Below are 20,016 nucleotides of genomic sequence, written 5' to 3' on the forward strand. Positions count from 1 at the left end.
GGAAGGCACCATCCAACCCAGGTTTCAGAAAATGCTCACAGAATGGATTCCAAAGCATATGAGCAAACAGTAACACACACACACACACACACACACACACACACACACACACACACACACGCATGCACGCACGCACACATAATGCATAAAGAACCAAGTCACCATGAGCAAGAGTCAGCAGGAAATTTTAAAAAGGTCCTTAGAGACTTTAAGTATTAGAAATATCCGGTAGAGAATACAAATTATGTTTGATGTATTTCTAAAGGTAGGATGTGGAACATAAGGAGCAACAAACTAACAAAATGGCCAGCATACTTGATTTTTAAAAGACAATGAGTTCCAGAAATAAGATATCAGTAATAATTGAGATTAAAAACCTGGTTGGGGCGTGCCTTGGTGGCTCAGTCAGTTAAGCATCCAACTTCAGCTCAGGTCACGATCTCCCAGTTCATGAGTTCCAGCCCCACGTCAGGCTCTGTGCTGACAGCTCAGAGCCTAGAGACGGCTTGGGATTCCGTGTCTCCCTCTCTCTGCCCCTCCCCCACTCATGCTCTGTCTCCCTCTCTCTCTCTCTCTCTCTCTCAAAAATAAATTAAAAAATTTAAAAACCTGGTGGGATGGTTACACATAGATTAACCTGGAAAGTGAACTACAGTGGACTGGATGAGAGATAGAAATTATACTGAATTCAGAACAGAAACACAAAAAAGAGATACAAGGTGGGAGAGGGAAGTTGTGACAAACAGAGGCTATAAAAGTCCATCATGCACGTGGACCAATGGAATAGAATAGAAACCCCAGAACTAGACCCACAAACATATGGCCAACTAATCTTTGACAAAGCAGGAAAGAACATCCAATGGAAAAAAGACAGTCTCTTTAACAAATGGTGCTGGGAAAACTGGACAGCAACATGCAGAAGATTGAAACTAGACCACTTTCTCACACCATTCACAAAAATAAACTCAAAATGGATAAAGGACCTGAATGTGAGACAGGAAACCATCAAAACCCTAGAGGAGAAAGCAGGAAAAGACCTCTCTGACCTCAGCCATAGCAATTTCTTACTTGAACACCCCCAAAGGCAAGGGAATTAAAAGCAAAAATGAACTACTGGGACCTTATGAAGGTAAAAATCTTCTGCACAGCAAAGGAAACAACCAACAAAACTGAAAGGCAACCGACGGAATTGGAAAAGATATTTGCAAATGACATATCAGACAAAGGGCTAGTATCCAAAATCTATAAAGGGCTCACCAAACTCCACACCAGAAAAACAAATAACCCAGTGAAGAAATGGGCAGAAAACATGAATAGACACTTCTCTAAAGAAGACATCCAGATGGCCAACAGGCACATGAAAAGATGCTCAACGTCGGTCCTTATCAGGGAAATACAAATCAAAACCACACTCAGATATCACCTCACGCCGATCAGAGTGGCCAAAATGAACAAATCAGGAGACTATAGATGCTGGCGAGGATGTGGAGAAACGGGAACCCTCTTGCACTGTTGGTGGGAATGCAAATTGGTGCAGCCACTCTGGAAAACAGTGTGGAGGTTCCTCAGAAAATTAAAAATAGACCTACCCTATGACCCAGCAATAGCACTGCTAGGAATTTACCCAAGGGATACAGGAGTACTGATGCATAGGGGCACTTGTACCCCAATGTTTATAGCAGCACTCTCAACAATAGCCAAATTATGGAAAGAGCCTACATGTCCATCAACTGATGAATGGATAAAGAAATTGTGGTTTATATACACAATGGAGTACTACGTGGCAATGAGAAAGAATGAAATCTGGCCCTTTGTAGCAACGTGGATGGAACTGGAGAGTGTGATGCTAAGTGAAATAAGCCATACAGAGAAACACAGATACCATATGGTTTCACTCTTATGTGGATCCTGAGAAACTTAACAGAAACCCATGGGGGAGGGGAAGGAAAAAAAAAAGAGGTTAGAGTGGGAGAGAGTCAAAGCATAAGAGACTGTTAAAAACTGAGAACAAACTGAGGGTTGATGGGGGGTGGGAGGGAGGGGAGGGTGGGTGATGAGTATTGAGGAGGGCACCTTTTGGGATGAGCACTGGGTGTTGTATGGAAACCAACTTGACAATAAATTTCATATATTGAAAAAAAAAAGTCCATCATGGCTCTCATGACAAAGGTGAACAGGCAATATTTGAAGATGTGATGACCGAGAAATTTCCTATATGTGATTAAAACAAATGAATGGATCAGGGAAGAAATGATATCCCAAACTTCTGAAATTACTCTTCATGAGACAAAGTGAGATGGGAACTCAGTATGTAGTGTGTGCGTGGCATACATGTGGATGGATGTGTGTGTGTGAGTGGCATTAGCTAAATGATTATTGTACCACTTTATTCAAGTGGGAGGATTTTCTCTTTATTCTGGTCTATGTTTTCTTACTATTCTGTTCTTCCCTGCCTCAAATTGATAGTTTTTAAAATTTCCTTTATTCCATTTTCTAGTTTGGAAGATATGGGTCTTCTTTCTTTTTTTAAATTATTTTTTTAAAAGTTCATCGACTTATTTTGAGAGAGACAGAGACAGTGCAAGTGGGGGAGGGGCAGAGAGAGGAAATCCCAAGCAGAGTCTGCCCTGCCAGTGCAGAGCCCGAGGTGGGGCTCCAACCCACGAACCCGTGAGACCATGACCTGAGTCAAAACCAAGAGCCTGATGCTTACCTGACTGAGCCACCCAGGTGCCCAACTTTTTAAGAAAATATATAATACTTTAATATATTATTAAATTAATATATTATTAATATTTTAATATAATAAATCTAAAGTTATTTAGTATTAAATCCTGCTCCCAAATTGGAAAGAACTTTACCACACTATTTATTGGACTTCCTTTTCCCATTTCCCTTGGTCGAGCTATCTAAAATTGCAGACTTACTTGTTTCTCAACTTTTATTATAAAAGTTTTCATACATAGAAAGTTGAAAGAATTTTACAGTGAGCATTCATATTCCTACCACTGAGATTCTATCATTAATATTTCCACAATTGTGTTATTACATCTTTCCATTTATTTAGCCTCAATCCATCCATCACTTTATCTTATTTTTTGATGCTTCTGAGTATATTACAGATCATCTACCTTTGTTTTTAAAGTTTCTTTATTTTGAGAGAGAAAGTGTGGGTGGGGGAGGGCAGAGAGAGAGGGAAAGAAAATCCCAAGCAAGCTCCACGCTGTCAACAAGGAGCCTGGCACAGGGCTCAATCCCACAAATTGTGAGATCATGACCTTAGCTGAAACCAAGAGTTAGATGCTTTAATTGACTGAACCACCCAGGCTCCCCTACCTTTGTTTTTAAACCAAATAAAAGAAAATAGCTTGTCTTACTAGTAAGTCAATATTGACTTATTTACTAATATAAATTAATTTATCTAAATTAAATACATTTAATGTATCTTTTTTTTTTTTTTACCAATTTATTTGCTCACCTCTCACACTTGCTGCTTATGTTTGTGTTTGTCACTGTATGTGGGTCTGAAAGGCCTCTTCCCAAGTTGTCGTTCCATATGATTTGTGAGCAAGGAAAATGGGGTGGGGGGGGGAATGGCCTGTGTGAATTGTGTAGCAAATTGGAGTAAAGGATCTTTAAGTAAAGGGCTGGAGAGTTTTTCTTACCTGATACCATTTATGAACTTTATGATGTCTATTTGGCTGCCAAGAGATGTTATGGCAGACTTAGAATAGTTTTAGAAGAATAAACTGGGTTTCTGCAAGTTTTCTGGAGGAAATAGAATGTCTTGAGTTGCACTCAATATTATTTTATTATTACGACTACAATTCTCTTCATAAAGAGCTAGTTTGCCATTCAGTCAAGCACAAATGTATGACACCTATTACAGGTTAGCATTTAAGTGTCTAAATTCAATTCTATGCAATTTCAAATTAAAAATGGAAGCAACTTCATATGATGTATTAATCTCTTTGATTTTTAATATGCAGAAGCATAAAGGGTTAAATGCTGAATCGTTAATGGCTTTTGGAATAATAGGCTTTTTAGCTGGTAGAAACTACAAAATGAATCTATCAGTTAATGATCGCTCTACACGGAAAAATTAATAGGAAAAAATGATTCCTTTACATAAGATATTGTTACATAACTTTTGTCTGGTTCTAAGGTAGAAATGTCTATGGCTATCAGCAAAGTGAAGGGGAATTATATTTTAGTTCATCTGAGGTGTAATGATATGATGTAAGGGTAGGAAGAAGCAAAAAAAAATTTTTTTAAGTAGGCTTCATATCCAGGGTGGTGCCCAATGCAGAGCTTGACCTCATGACCCTGAGATCAAGACCTGAGCTGAGTCAGATGCTTAACCAACTGAGCTACCCAGGCACCTCAGAATGAAAAATTATTTCCTGTTTTTTACCTTCCCCTCAACAAAGGCTTATAAAAACATCAGATTGCTTCTCTTTAAAATGCCTATCTTGGAATTGTCTCAATTTTTATTTCAATCCTACTTCTTAGCAGCTTACAGAGTTACTATCTGTGTTAGTTATTTGGAAAACATAATGTGCTTTGAGAATAACTTATTCATGATTTAAACCATCTTCAAACCAGGCCTGGACTCTCAGCTAAATTAAGAAGTATGTTGGATGATCATGGTAGCATTTGGCAAACAAAGTCTAATACACAATATATTTACTTTCCCTAGCGACAGAACAGGTTGACAATATTCCCATTCCACATGTTGGTACTTGTCATTCAAAACAACGCATTTCCACTTTCAACCATCTAAGGGCTCCATCTATACCCTGGGTGATGTGCTATGGTGGGGGGAAAAGTGCACAGGATCAAGACCTGATGAAGTGTGTTTGAATTTTGGATCTGTTGTGATCTAGGATTGCTCTGAGCTTCAGTTTTTCATGAGGATGAGAGTTTTATAAGCCATGAATACTATCAATGTATTCATGCAGTAATACCATTTATATATTATTAATAACTCAGAAGCAGCATTGCAGATATCTATATAGTAAATATAGATTCTAAATTAGATAAATCTGCAAGTTCAGTTGGTAGAAATGTTGAAAGACGCGATTTTAATGTGTTGAAATTCAACTCAAATTAACTTAAGACGAATGCACTGGCTCACTTAGCTAGGAAGACAGGAGTACACAGATGTCACTTGTTTCAGGCATGTTAATATCAAATGAAGTCTTTATCTCTCTGTTTTGTTTTGTTTTGTTTTTTCATTCTCATTGGCTTCATTGTCTTTCCATGCAGATAGGGTTTTGTGTGTGGTAAGATGACTGCTAAAACTCCCAATTTGTGTCCTTCAAACTCTGCGATCCCAAAAATAAAGGTGCTTTTTCCTCCATTTCCATTTTAAATCCTTCCATCCATCCATCCATCCATCCCAGGGAAGAATTCTCCACCCAATTCTTGAGGTCAGAAGAATGGGGCTCTCTGAGATATGGATTGAAGAGGCAGAGTTTGGGGATTGGCAGCCCCACTAGAATTACATGACTTGAGTGAAGGGAGAGCAATTGAGACAATTATCCAAAAGCTAAAAGCTGGGCAGACGTTCTGGAGAACAGTATGGCGGTTCCTCAAAAAGCTAAAAATAGGACTACCCTACTATCCAGAAATTACGTTATTAGGTATTTACCTCAAGGATACAAAAATACAGATTCAAAGGAGTACATGCACCCCAATGTATATAGCAGTATATAGCAGCATTATCAATAATAGCCAAACTATGGAGAGAGACTAAATGTCCATTGACTGACGAATGGATAAAGAGGAGGTCACACACACACACACACACACACACACACACACACACAATGGAATATTATATTACTCGGCGATCAAAAAGAATGAAATCTTGCTATTTGCAACAATGTGGGTGGAGCTAGAATGTATTATATGCTAAATGAAAAGAGTCAATCAGAGAAAGACAAATACCACATGATTTCACTCACATGCGGAATTTAAGAAACAAAACATATGGGAAGGGGGGTAAGAGGAGGAAGGGAAACTAACAAGAGACTCTTAAAGGTGGAGAACAAAATGAGGTTTGATGGAGGGAGGAGGGAGAGGGATGGGCTAGATGGGTGACGGGGATTAAGAAGGGCACTTGTTACGATGAGCACTGGGTGTTGTATGTAAATAATGAACCACTGAATTCTACTCCTGAAACCAATACCATACCATAGGTTAACTAAAATTAAAAAAAAAAAAAGAATGGTCGCTGTCACTACATCAGTCACACTAAGAGAATCAGGAAAAGAGTCTTGCTGTACTTATGAAATACACACATCCTCTTCACTCTATCACAACTCTCTTGCTCTAAATTAGTGTGCCCATCCTCTTAGTTTCCCAGGACAGTCCTGTTTCATGCCTATTTTCCTAATAGAATTATTAAAATCATATCTTTTCATTCTCAAAGTGTCTCAGTTTGGACAACTAACCAGACAGGTACTGAAAATCAATGAGCAATTCGGCTCGAGCCCCCCATCTGTCTTAAATCATCCTGATCCTTAGACTCAGCTGAACTTTAATTTGAACTTTGATCACTTCTCTGCCTTTCCTGTCCACCCCAGTGTCTGATGCTCTACACTTGGAGCTCTTCTCAGGACATACAGGACATATTCTTTCCATTTTCTTTCCTTTTAGTGGTCACCTCACCTTCTCTTTCCTGGGCTTTTCTAGATATTAAATAGTGATGAAGAGGGCTTCATAACCTGCCTATCTATCTGCTCAGAGCATCTCTGGGAGTGGAATTTCCCCTCTGGAAATTGCTCCGAGTTAAATGTACAGTCAAATAATGTAGTTTCAGCCCGTGCTCTTTGTTTCTTCAGAATAGAGGCTTGCATGGGTCACTTAGGCATGGCCTTATGTTTCCTGTTCTGTTGTATAAGCTCGGGCAAGTGGGGTCGGGGTGACGATGGATAATGCAATTAATACAGTGCGATGATGCCAAAAGAAACACATTTTCTTGGTGATATGTTTGCACTTGTTCTCTTCACACACCAGCTGAGAAGGAAGCACCTGTGTCAGCTTGGCCAGGAGCCCCCTGGCTGCTTGTGTGCTTGATCAGGTGGAGGTCATGAAGGGCATGGATGAAACAGAAAGCAATCTCATTCTCTGTCCAAAATACTCGGATTAGATAGGGAGGAGTGGATAGCCCTGGTGCACAGACTTGGGAGAGGGCAGGACCGAGGCCGTGCAAGTTCAGGGACCACCCTCACTGTGTGTTCTGAATAAATGGAGCTCCTACCTCTTTGTATTCTATTGCATACAACATCTGCATGCACATGTCTGGTGTCTGCTGCTCTGAAGAAAAGTACTTAGGGGGAAACAACATATAAAAAAGGTTTGGGGGGAAGTTTTTCATTTATTCAACAAGTAATATGTATTTTGTCTTGTGCTCTGTGCCAGGTGCTGTTAATATATTCTGGGGGATGTGGCAGGGATGTATATAGTGTGTGTGAGATGATAGAAAATACATGTATTGATCTCTGCCCCTGGTTCCTAGCACAGAGCTCCTAACATCCTTATAATTTCTTAAATGATAATACTAGGAGTATCTCCTGTTCTAATATTTGTCTTTGACTCTGTCCCTAATCCAGGGCCCCTAAAACTTTGTAAATTCCTAAGTGATAAGAGCATGAGGAGTATCTTTTGTTCTAACGAAAGTAAGTCTGAGTGGGCCGCTGGATGACTCCTCAATGGCAGCTGGTCACGAGAAAGACCAAGCTATGATTAGAAACTTGGAATTTTCGGCCCCATCCTCCATTCTTCAGAGAGAGGAGAGGAGCCGGAAATTGAATTGAATTAATAATTGATCATGCCTCATGAGGAAACCTCTATAAAAATCTCGGTAGTCAGGGGATTGGAGAGTTTCCAGGCTGACGAATACAATCACACTGGGGGGGGGGCGGTGATGTACCCCAACTCCAGGGGAACAGAAGCTCCTGCACTCAGAGATCTCGCCCTATGTGTCTCTTCATCTGGCTGTTCATCTGTATCCTTTATCATATGCTTTAACAATCTGGTAAACCGAGGTGTTTTCCTGAGTTCTGAGAATTGCTCTAGCAAATTAATTGGACCTGAGGTGGGAGAGGTGTCTTTGGAATCTCTGATCTATAGCTGGTTGGTCAGAAGCACAAGTGATAAGGTGCTCCAATGGCATAATTGGTTAGCATGCAGTACTTACACAGAAGCACAGGTGATACCTTGGGCTTGCAACTGGCATCTGAAGTGTATGTTTGGGAGTGTGTGTGTGTGTGTGTGTGTGTGTGTGTGTGTGTGTGTGTTGGACAGGGGTAAGTCTTGTGAGATTGAGCCCTTAACCCGTGGAATCTGATTCTATCTCTGGTTTGATAGTGTTGAATTCTTGGAGACTTTGCTGGTCTGAGAATTGCTTGATGGTGTGGGGAAAAACCTCTGCACATTTAGTAACCAGAAGTGTTGTGTGTGAGTAGGAGGCTCGCAGGGAAGACACACGTAGTAGGGAAGAACTGGATTTTCCCTACACAAGTGAAAAGCTGAGTTTTTTCCATTTTAACATCTGTATGCATATAGTAGTGCACTCTGTTATGGCGGAGTCTACATTTTAGTGAATGGGGACAGACAATAAACAAATACAATAAAACACAGTATATAGCGTTTTGGGTGATCAGTATTACGGAAAAAAGCAGAGAAGGTTAAGGGAGATCTACAGTTCAGAGCAGGTGGTTGCAAATTTAAAAACAAGCAATCAGAATAGGCTTCAGAGATAAGGTGACATATGAGGAAAAACTTAGAAATAAGGGAGAGACACAGACAAATATCTGGGAGAAAACCTTCTAAATAGAGGGGACAGCCCATGTAAAGTCCCTGCAGGGGAAATGTGCCTGGTGTGTTCAGAAGGAGAAAGGCCCCTGTGGCTGAAGGTGGTGGGAGGAGGGGGGAGGAGCAGGAGAGGAGATGAGAGGCAAGGGAGCTGGTAGGTGAAATAGGGCAGGCTTTAAGGTCATTTAACTTGGAAATAAATGGGAGGCCTAGGCTTCCCAGCTGAGGATTTTAATTGCATTATTGCCTAACGCATCTTGATGGATATTGTGCAATTTAATTCCTGCAGGAAATGTTCAGTATTTGTGTTTCTTTTGAATGTGAGACAGGCTAATTCCTTGCATACTGTACATTCATTAGGTTTACAATAAGCTCTGCTTTCAAGTACAGGGCTTTCCACATAGAGGCACTTGTTAAATGAATAAATGAACAAATGAGGCTGGCATTTTAGCTCCCTCCAAGTAGGTTCTCAATGTATTATTGCAAGTTTCTTGCCTCCATGTCCTTTTCTCACTTGGGCTCTATTCAGCTGCCTGTGCTCTTTCAACTGTATATTTTTCTGCCTGTCTTTGCCCATCCCATTTCCGCTTGCTTGAGACGCTCTCCCCAAACCTTCTTAATTCTGCCTAATATTAAAGACCCAGGACAAGCTCCACTTCCTCCGGGAAGCCGCTCCGGACTCTCTGAACTTTGTTGCCTTTTCTGAGCTCCTATAGCATTATTCGTCTGACAGCAATCATTGGCTTAGTATCTACCGAGTTGCATCATTTTTGGTGTTTATTAAAAAAAAAAAGTTTGCACTCTTTCTATGCATTTGCCAACAAATACACGAATGAATGTTAGCATCTTAGGGAGATACTTTCACCATTTTTGTTTTATAGAAGCTGGCTGGATACGAGGGGCTCAGACTTGGCGCATCTGACGCAGATTAATAAACAGGCAGTGCACCGGGACCAGGACCTAAATCGTACTCCAGACAAGCCAAAGTCACCGTCCTTCCTATTCATTAAAGGGTTAATCTAGCACTTCCTTTCCACGCCCAGCTCCACGCCCAGCTAACTCCACCCCTCCCAGGGAGTCTTAAGCAGCCGCGGTGCAGGAAGCTTGTCCTTGGCGGGATGCCGTAGTGGCCCTGTCCCGGTGGCTCAGTTGCCCCGCGAACATGGCGGCCTCCGAGTCAGCGCCGGCGGTGAATCCAGGCACCGCGGAGGCTGAGGAGGAGACGATTCTCTATGACTTGTTGGTCAACACCGAGTGGCCCTCGGAGACAGAAGTGCAGGTGAACTAGGCCCCTCCAGAGCTGCGGCCAGCATGGCGCGGACGCTGTCCGGGCAGAGCCACGTAAACTAGAGCCACGTAGGGGAGTGGAGCTGGGTGGGAGGGGGAGCAAGGTTCCGCCGCTAGTACCGTCGCCTTGGCAACGGCACCGCGGGCTAGCTGGGGTCTGGTTCCGCTAAAGCAGGGGTACCTGAGATCCCTCCTGGGCTCCCAATTCTGTTGTCGGGATAGAACCTCGGGCTCTGGGTCTCAGTTTCATTGTATTTGGAGGGGAGGCACAGCGTTGGGACTCCAGGGTCCTTCTGCTGTCTGGACTCTGGGTGGTCCTTTCTGGAAGGCGAGGCAAGAGCTGACCAGGGCTGAGCTTCATCTGCAGCGGGAGAACTTTCCAGGACCCTACAGTCATCTCAGCAGCTGGAGGGCCGCCACTGAAACCTTTACTCCTCCTTGGGGCTGAATTGCGCCCATTCTTGTGTACTTCAGTAAAGAAGCATTTAGTGTGCTTGTATGTCCGTCCGTGTCCCAAATACCGTGTTGGGCGCTGGGCACAGGAAGGTGAATAACTTTTGTGGTGCCTGCAGTCTAGACTGGGGCCAGTCCAGTAAACGTTTTTCATCACTTAGTGTAATTGCGCTGTGCTGGTGGTGTGAACAGAATGCTGCCAGAGGGAAAAGTGAGGAGGTGCTGATCCGCAGTTAGGTTTCCTGCTAAAGAAGGGGTTCTAGAGGTTGATAACCTGCACTGGACCTTAGGGTCTGCAGTCATTCCGTAGAGAGGGGCCTCTCAGCGCAAGGTGAATAGTAGGGGCCAGGAACCCACATTTATTCAACACGTTTTTTGAGTGCCTAACTTGTGCCAGTCATTGCTTTCGACTCAGAGGATGCAGCAAGGGCCAAAAGGACTTTAATTAAAATCGGGCAGTCCCACCATATGAATTCTTTTTTCACATCTTTCCTGGGTGTTTCTTTACTGGAGAAACTACTCATTTTCCTATAAAGTTTGTAGTTTTTCTTTAACCTCCTTCCCCCTTGCAGTTTCTGCTTGTCTTGAATAATGTATTTTTTAGGCTGGCAGAGATCTGCATACATACTACTGTTTTTCGAGTACAGTATTTACTTAGTTTATGTTTGTCTTGAACAAAGTGAATATTGTAGGTCCTGCAGCTAGGATGTTGTTGCTGCTGCTATTGGTTGAACAAAGACTGGTTTTCACTGCGTAGCACCCACTGGTTAATTACAGGAATGTTTCAGAATGCTTAACATTTTAAATTGATTAAAAAAAGAAGCACAGTATCAGCTTACATTGAAACCTCGGAGCACTTTTTTGTTTTTGTTTTTGTTTTTTTTGGTTCTATTGATTTCAGCTGTCTAACTTCAAGCTCTTGGAAGGGCAGTTGCATCGGATTCATCTTTATAACCCTCCCCGGGACCAAATTGTGTCTTACTGCAAAGCGGATAATCAGTTCATGTTTGTGGAATGGAATCATTTTTCTGTGCTTTTAAGACCTATCTGTCTGCCCCTACTGCTCCTTCCTTAACAGTACATGAGTGCGTTGTATTCATTATTTGTTGCTTCTGCGATTGTTTACCCTACTCGGTTTAGTCTATACTTAAGGAACTATTTAATACAGCAATTGTATATCAGTGTGTTAGTGGGATTTCCTCTGTGGGCCTACAACAAATAATAAGCTTGCCTCCAAAGATACGAGTTTATTAATCCATATGACCACTTTTCCAAGCAAAACTTAGGCCACTGTAACCCTCCTAAATAGCCTGTGCTGGACTGGCAACTAGTATGGTCTTGGGCTGGTGTTTTGCTGTTTGGTGTTTGAGGGGCACTTGGGTGGCTCAGTTGGTTAAAGGTCCGACTTCAGCTCAGGTCATGATCTTGCAGTCTGAGTTTGAGCCCTTCATCGGGCTCTGTGCTGACGAGTCAGAGCCTGGAGCCTGCTTCAGATTCTGTGTTTCCCTCCCTCTCTGCCCTTCCCCCACTCATGCTCTGTCTCTGTCTTTCAAAAATGTATACATGTTAAAGAGAAATTAATTATGTGATGTTTGGTATTTGACTTTCCATCTTGAATCTTTGTATTCCCTAGCAAAGTTTGTGCCAACAAATGCCTATAACTCCACTGTGCTCAGTTTTGCTCCCACTGTTTTCAGTCCTGTTTTTCCTTCTTTTGTCTCTGAATAGTAGTTTTTAAATACTGGTAGCTGTGCCCTGTACTGAGCATTAGCAAAAGAATATAATTTTACATGTTGTGTAAGTATCACAAGAAAATTCTCAAATGTAATACATCTTTCTTTCCAATTGCAGTCTAGAGGCAACCGAAAACATGGTGCATCCTTTATCATCACCAAAGCAATTAGAGGTAATGTAGCTTATTTATTTTTCTCTATATAATGATAAGAGCAGATAATTTTTTTCCCATTTCATTTGTAACTTTATTGTTTTTGAAACTTTAGGAGTTTTAAAAATGTTCTTTAGACTTATAACGGAAAGCCTGATAAAAGTGAATAGCATACATGTTACCTGAATTTAATTTTTTATATGTATGCATATTATGTATGATATATGGGTATATAGGTGTATATGCCGATATATGTGTGCATACACACATTTTTAATGCAGTTGAGAGCTAAAATATGGCTTAACTTTAACCATTATGAATGTATTCTAGAAGAAATGAAGAAAATCAAATCCAGTATGGGTCCCAGAGAGTCTAGACATTGAAAGTGAAAAGGCAATGACCAGCTGTTTTAAGTGGTTTACACGATATTTCTGCTACATCTGGCCAGAGTTCTTCAGATTAAATATTTTATCAACCAGAGCATTCATGTAACTGCTGACAGAGTTTACATATACATACGAGCTCATGGTATCAGAGCAAGTCTTCAGCACTTGTTGCTAAGCTGGTGCTATGGGGACTTTATGTACATTTATTGATACAGTCCTTTACCAGACCAGCAAGGTAGGTACTGTTATGACTTCGTGTTTTTAGATGAGGAAACTTGCCCAGGATTATTCATTTGGAATTTGACTGCATGTCTTTCTGCCTCCAAAACTCATCCTCATAACGCTGGTGAATTTGAACTACTTACACAGAGAACATTCAGTTTCAAAGGAGTCAAGTACTTGAAATTATTTTATCTCCTGATAAAGATTATTTTCTGATACAAGTGCTAGCATATTCAGTTTTCATTGTGACTAATGTTTTGAAATTTTGAAAATTTAGAAAATGTACCCAGGTGATAAAATTCATTTAGAGAAATTTAGAGAATATGGGAAACCACAAACTTGAATGAACAATTTCTCATTTTACCACCCAGAGAAAACCTGTTGCCCTTCAGATCTTTTTTCATTGATACACATCTACGTGTTCACACACACATACACGTTTTATTTTTTTTCAATTTTTTTAATGCTTATTTATTTTGAGAAAGGGGGTGTGTGTAAGCAGTGGAGAGACAGAGCGAGAGAGAGGGACAGACAGAGAGAGAGGGAAGCCCAAGCAGATTCCACAGTGTCTGCACAGAGCCTGCTGTGGGGCTCGATCTCACAAACTGAGATCATGACCTGAGCCGAAATCCAGAGTTGGACGCTCAACTGACTGAGCGACTCAGGTGCTGCCACACATACACATTTTGGTAGGATCATATAAAACATTACTTGTCACTAGGATAGTTAACCTTAAAAATAAAACTGTCAGTTATTTTACCAGTAAAAATGGGTTTATTCAGGAATAACAGAATTGCAATTCAGGACATGCAAGTTACAGCAAAACTACAGCCAAGTTCAACAGAGGAGGGGAACGTCATTTTCTGGAGGAGGAAGTAGTTGTGAGGAGTTGTTTTGAACTAAAAAGCCATTGGAGAAAAGAGTCCTGGGTGATGATGGTTTCTCATGGCCTGAATTGCAGAGGTAGTCGATTTCTTATTGGCGATGTGACAGTACATCTCTTCCTTGTTGGGGCCTGTAACAGGATATTTTCTTGTTGATGACTCTTCTGTTGAGGTCTGATGCTTCTTCTTGTAGTTAATGTCAAGTGGTACTGCTCTCCCTTCTGGCCTCCTGACTCGACTTAAGTGCGGTGTCCCTTTATTTTCAGTGTGTTAGAGATTTGTGTCTGCTTGACTTCTGCATTTTAGGTATTATTTTTTAAAATCTTTGCTATAAAATATAATAGTATCTTAATTTTTGTACAAATATTTTGGTTTTAAAGGGTGGTTACTGTGACTTCTACTGTATGGTTTTATTAAAGCCTGTTCGGTGAAATTTACATCTCAAACCACCTTTACTTTTTTATACTGTTAGAAAATCCTTCAAAGTTTTGAGTAACAAAAACTTAGCCTTAATATAAAAAAGTACATGATCTTATAAAAGTTACAGTGCATATTAGATTATATTCCCTTATTTTAAGAATTTTGTTCTACATATTTTGTAATGACTCAGCAGTATATTTTAGGTTTATTGTCGATGAAGCTATTTTGAAAGTGATTCCTAAAGAATAGCTGATTCATATTTGGTTTTGCTATTTTTATTACAGATCGTTTATTATTTTTACGCCAATACATCTGGTACAGGTGAGTGTCGCTTCAGAGAATAGTATGAATGTCAAATACAAATATTATCTTATTTATGATTTGAGTTTTCAGAATTGAATCCCAGATTGTGATACAGATGCTGACATTCCGGTGAATAAAATAGATCTTCTCAAACATTTGATATAGTGACAAGGTAGCTCAGTTGACTTAGGGTAATTTTTGTTCCTTAGTCCTTATTAAGACTATCTCAGGATGACTTCTGCTTTCTCTGAGTATTCTCAGCCTTATCTTGAATGCCCACATGATGTGTCTGTAGCTTGGGGATCTTTTTAAGAACAATTTTGTTTTTTACTGGATCAACAACTCTTGTGATCAGTATTCAGTTGCTGTGCATGGGGGGGCAGGGGGTCCTTTATGTTTCTGTTCTTGGGGACTTTTTAGTTCTTTTTAGTGTTAAGGATGTTTTAGGAATGGTGCAAATTTTCAGCCTTAAAAGAAACAAATGATCATTCTGACAAATGATACAGTTCTGCTCTTAGATAGGTATATAGGGATTGTTTTATAGATTTATTTAACACAGATTTTTTTTTTCCTTAAGGACATTTAATCTTAAACGCTCCAGAGATAATAGAGACCTTTAGTTCTTCTCTAGGATGAGCTCTGATGTTTTTATGCTTTGTGTGTGTGTGTGTAAATTTAATCTTGTTTTTTAGGGGGTGTGGAGTATGATAGGGTAAAGAGATGAGAGTGGAGGGAGGGGCAAGGATGGGAGAGGAGTTTAGAAGTAGGCTATTTTTTCCTGAGCTCACTGGGCGATCCAGCTTGCTAGTCCTGAACGTCTTTGGGAAGTGTGGGCAGAAAATATCCAGTATAGGCCAGTGCACCTTGAAGTGATTGTCTGATCTTCCGGAGGATATGTTTTGTTACTTTCATAAGTAACTGTGAAGTTAACTGAAAAAAGTTCAGTTTTTGCTCTTTCAGTTTATGGTAATTAAAACTAAAGGTTTTGGGGCCAATATTTGCTTCAAGTGGCTTTTTCTTTTAAAGTTTTTTTTCTCTTTTAAGTATGAAATATTACAAACAGAATTATAGACACTGTAAGTTATAACAGGTTTATTATATTATCTACTTCTGTAGGCACATATGCCTCCATGTGATTTAGGCAGTTGTTTGCTCCAGATAGCCTTCTCTCTCTTTGTGCAAAATGTTACAACTTGAGGTGCCCCCCCCCCACTTCCCTTGGAGAGGATGGGTATTCTCCTCTTCCATCTGTTGATGCTATCACTCACATGCGTGTTTCCTATCTTTGTTATGGTATTTCTGTAACTACCATGGTATTAAATATTTTGTGTTTTAGAAATGAATGCAAGTACACTGAACATATAGTACTGATATATATGTATATATATATTTTTAACTGGTTTTAAAGTTTGTTTATTTTGAGAGAGAGCGAGAGAGTGTATGCGAGTGGGGGAGGGACAGAGAGACAGGTAGAGAGAGGATCCCAAGTGGGTTCTAAGCCACCAGGAGCCCCATTACTGACATATTTTATTTTATTTATTTATCTAAAACAAGTATTGTCATTTTATTTTGTTTTTTAAAAATTTTTTTTGAGTGAGGGGCAGACAGAGAGAGAATGAGGAGAGCGAGAGAGAAAAGTGGCTTGAGCTCATCCCGTGTGGGATTTGAACTCACAAACCATGAGATCATGACCTGAGCAGAAGTCAGATGTTTAAAGACTGAGCCACACAGGCGCCCACCGATATATTTTAATTACAGATCTTTTTAGCCTCCTTTTTTTGTTTTCTATTTTACACAATTTTTGTTTTGTTCTTTTTCTTTTTTTTTTCTTTCACCCGCTTGTTTTCTTTATTCTTTTCCACCTGTTATCTTGACTTCCTCCTGTGTCACTCTTGCCTTGTATCTGCTCACGCACCCGCGGTGGATCCTTTCCTCCTGTCTTTTGTGAATGATGTTAGTGTGAGCTTCCGCTTAGCTACTCTTGCACCACTTGAGTGAATTTGACATCGCGGTCTGATCTTGCATGTAGTAAAGGCTTGGGGTTTTGTTTTTTCACAGGGGAGTTCATTCCCATGCCCCCACAGACCAAATTCTAGACTCAGATGAGCTTCTAGAACACCCTCCCCCCCTCCCCCGGGGTCCTGGGAGGCTCTGGCTCTTCCGTCACCGTCACTGAGTGACGTGCAGTCTCTGATGGGTGCTGGCCTTCCCAGGAGTCTCCCTTCCAACTCCTGTTCTTCCTGTGCCCCGCGGCTCATTTTCTGTCCCAGGTATTCCCTCCTGATTTCATACCTGTAGCCAATTCTAACTTGAAGTTCCCTTTTCATTTCTAGTGCTTGGAGATTTCTCTTTCTTTCTTAAGAAATTTGTTACCGTTGAGTCAGAATTTCTAGGCAAGCATAGAAGGAAGGGTTTCTTACAAGCTCACTTCTGCTATGTTACTGGCATCCTCCATAACCTTTCCTTAGAAAGCTTGTAACATTTATACTTTTGAATATACCACCATGTTTTTCTGGAATAAGAGTTATGTATCTGGTCAGAAGTTTCAGATAAGCAATTAGTAACTTTGGGTTTTAGGTTTGCCCATATTCGAATTTTATATTTTAATGGAAAAAAAAATCCTCTCTTGTTCTATAGATCTGTATGCTTTTTATAACATTTATCTACTTACATGTATTTTTTCTGATTAGATTTTAAGTTGGTTAATGTGTTGTTTCAGCCCTGTGCCTTTTTTGCTCCCTGATGGACTGGTTCGCTTGGTTAATAAACAGATACATTGGCATTTGGTACTTGCAAGGTAAGGTATTAAAAATTGATACAGTTTTCTTTAGTGGGGTTAGCACTTCAGTTTCCTTATGGATATTGGGGTCCTTTTGTCTTGCATTCTTGTTTGTTTTTTATTGTATATAAATTCCTTTTACATATTATTTGTTACATATTATTTGTGTCTCTTCAATGAATTCCACTGTATTGAATCACTTTGTGCACACTTTGGTACCTTTTATGCTCGTTTAATTTTGAGGTCAAAAGTTGGATAATTGAAGGTGTGAAAAAGATAAGAAATAATTTTTAACTTCTTAGAAAAGTTTCATCTTTGAAGACGGCTACAAATATTCACGTAATTTTTTTTTTTTTCCCCTCTCTATGAAAGCAATGGAAAAATTTTGGCTGCTGTTCAAGATCAGTGTGTGGAGATCAGGTAATTGTTAATATTACTCCTATTCAGAATTTTCCCTTGAGAAAATTTTCCTTCATTTATGGGAACTAAGTTTTTTGAAGGGCTTATTTAAAGGGCTTTTGCTCTTAACTCCCATAATTTTGTGGGTTGGTGTCAAACGGCAACTTCTGCCAATTACAGGACAAAGGATGTTTTGTTAGAGTCACATGGTCTACTTCCCCAGATCCCTCTCTTCTCCCTTGGGCAGTTTTACTTTTTCAGTAGACCAGGCACATCTTCAGAACTCTGGGAGTCACTCTTGGTTGACTGGTCACTGCTAAGTCCACTAAAACACATGCTCAAGAAGGTATTGAAAAAGTAGGGGCCGCCTTGCTCTATTGGCCTAAAGCTGTATGTGGAATTTGAGTCTGCAAGACGAAGAGTACGTATTACTTGAGACCAGTGATATTCTCTGTCCTTTTGAGACATTCGTCGGTATTATATACACATCTGAAAGTCTTCTCTAAGCTGAGCTTTTCACGTACTTTATTTTTAAGTAATATATCAGTTGTGAAAGAAGTAGCAACAACAGAAAGTAACTCAGGAAAATTAGTTAATTTTTTTTTTTTTTTTTTTGGAAATTAGCACTAGCAGACTAAATGTGTTGCACTTCTAAAATTCGAGGCTACTTCTTTCTGCAGGCAAGGCCTGACTCTTGGTTTTCAAAAAATAAGTAAGGAGATCAACATTTTAGGATATCGGTCAAAACTTTTTACCGATACTTAATTATTTTTGATTAAACATAGTATAATAACGTGCATTCAGTTGTTCCCACCCCAATGCTAGCTTTTTGTGCAGTTTCTTTCTTTTTCCAGTTATTCAAACAGAACTGGACCCCTCACCTTTTTGGGGAGTGGACAGAGGGCTTGCCCCCATTGGGGCATTGACTTCAGATGGGGAGGCTTCGTTTTGTGATCCCTCTTGAAATCCTCAGGATGGAGAGGACTGGCACTAATGACAGGCTTTCAATCAAAACTACATTGTTTGGGGCGCCTGGGTGGCTCAGTCGGTTAAGCACCAGACCTCGGCTCAGGTCATGATCTCATGGTTCGTGGGTTCAAGCCCCATGTGGGGCTCTGTGCTAACAGTTCAGGGCCTGCAGCCCACTTCAGATTCTGTCCGTCTGTCTGTCTCTCTTCCCCTCCCCTGCTTGCACGCGTGCGTGCACTCTCCCCCTCTCTCTCCCCCTCCCCCTCCCTCTCCCTTCCCCTCCCCCTCTCGAAAAAGAAACATTAAAAAAAAACTGCATTGTTTAATTTGGCATGGCTTTAAAAAACAGACCCTTGTTCTTTTCACAGCATCAGTGAGCATCAAGCTGGCACAGTTTTGAACTTGGCACTGCTGGTAGAAATGGGTTCGCACTTGCTCTCCGTGTGCTGTAGTGACGTGAAATCTGTCTGAGATGTGTACTTGTGGTGTGACTGTACAAAAACAGCGGTTAGTTGTCAAAACCTCCATCTTTCTCCCGTGAAATGAGAACATCCGTGGAATGATTTTAGGGGTTAGGGTCAGAATGTGCGTGTGGGGATGGGATTGATATTCGGGCCAGTGAAGAGGAGTTTGACCGGGGGTCTCTCGAACTTGTTGATAACATTTTTGATGAAAGGAATAAAAAAATTATTTGTTTTTATAAAAGGATTTGCTACTGGATTGGTAGAGTGTAAAATATTTATAAAACTTGTACATACATCCAGCTCTAGGAATTCATTCACGTAGGTGGTGATCGAGATGAGGAGCTGAGGGAGGATTTCCAGGCAGCCGAAGTGTTGCTCATCGAAATCTTGGTCATCTGGTCTGTAATTTGCAAAAGCTTTTGGTCACATTAGTGTATCTGAGGTCTCTTACGTGGTAGAGCACGAATTCCACCAGGAAGCCTTTCAGGAACATACTCCCTATGGATCCTCCCCTTTACGCTCCTGAAATAATCAACACAGTACTGTACTTTGTGATAAGATAACACCGATGACGTGGGGCACCCTTGCAAGTACCTCACAGGTGTTAATTCATTTCATCCTTGCAGAAGCCCCGTGAGGTAGCTTTTGCTATTTTTCTCCATTTTAGAAATGAGGAAGCTGACACAAATGGTTAAATTTCTTTCTTGAGGATTTGAAGTCTGCTGTCCCAGCTTCGGTCTTC

General features: G+C 40.6%; 1 protein-coding gene across 10 annotated transcripts in view; it reads left to right on the plus strand.

Moving 5' to 3' along the window:
• Positions 1-20,016, plus strand: part of NBAS (NBAS subunit of NRZ tethering complex) — a 355,550-nt gene that overhangs the window by 14,886 nt on the left and 320,648 nt on the right. For 7 of the 10 annotated variants that reach the window (XM_045054925.1, XM_045054924.1, XM_045054917.1 and 4 more), the window contains 4 exons: positions 12,415-12,469; positions 14,645-14,681; positions 17,383-17,460; positions 17,815-17,862. In XM_045054925.1, coding sequence (XP_044910860.1) covers positions 12,415-12,469; positions 14,645-14,681; positions 17,383-17,460; positions 17,815-17,862 — 218 coding nt within the window. Of the gene's footprint in view, positions 1-9,915; positions 10,103-10,298; positions 10,657-12,414; positions 12,470-14,644; positions 14,682-17,382; positions 17,461-17,814; positions 17,863-20,016 lie in introns of those variants that run through there. The other 3 variants (XM_045054919.1, XM_006930475.5, XM_045054922.1) reach the window with 3 other exon arrangements.

Source organism: Felis catus, chromosome A3 (genome assembly GCF_018350175.1).
Source record: "Felis catus isolate Fca126 chromosome A3, F.catus_Fca126_mat1.0, whole genome shotgun sequence".
Taxonomy (NCBI): domain Eukaryota; kingdom Metazoa; phylum Chordata; class Mammalia; order Carnivora; family Felidae; genus Felis; species Felis catus.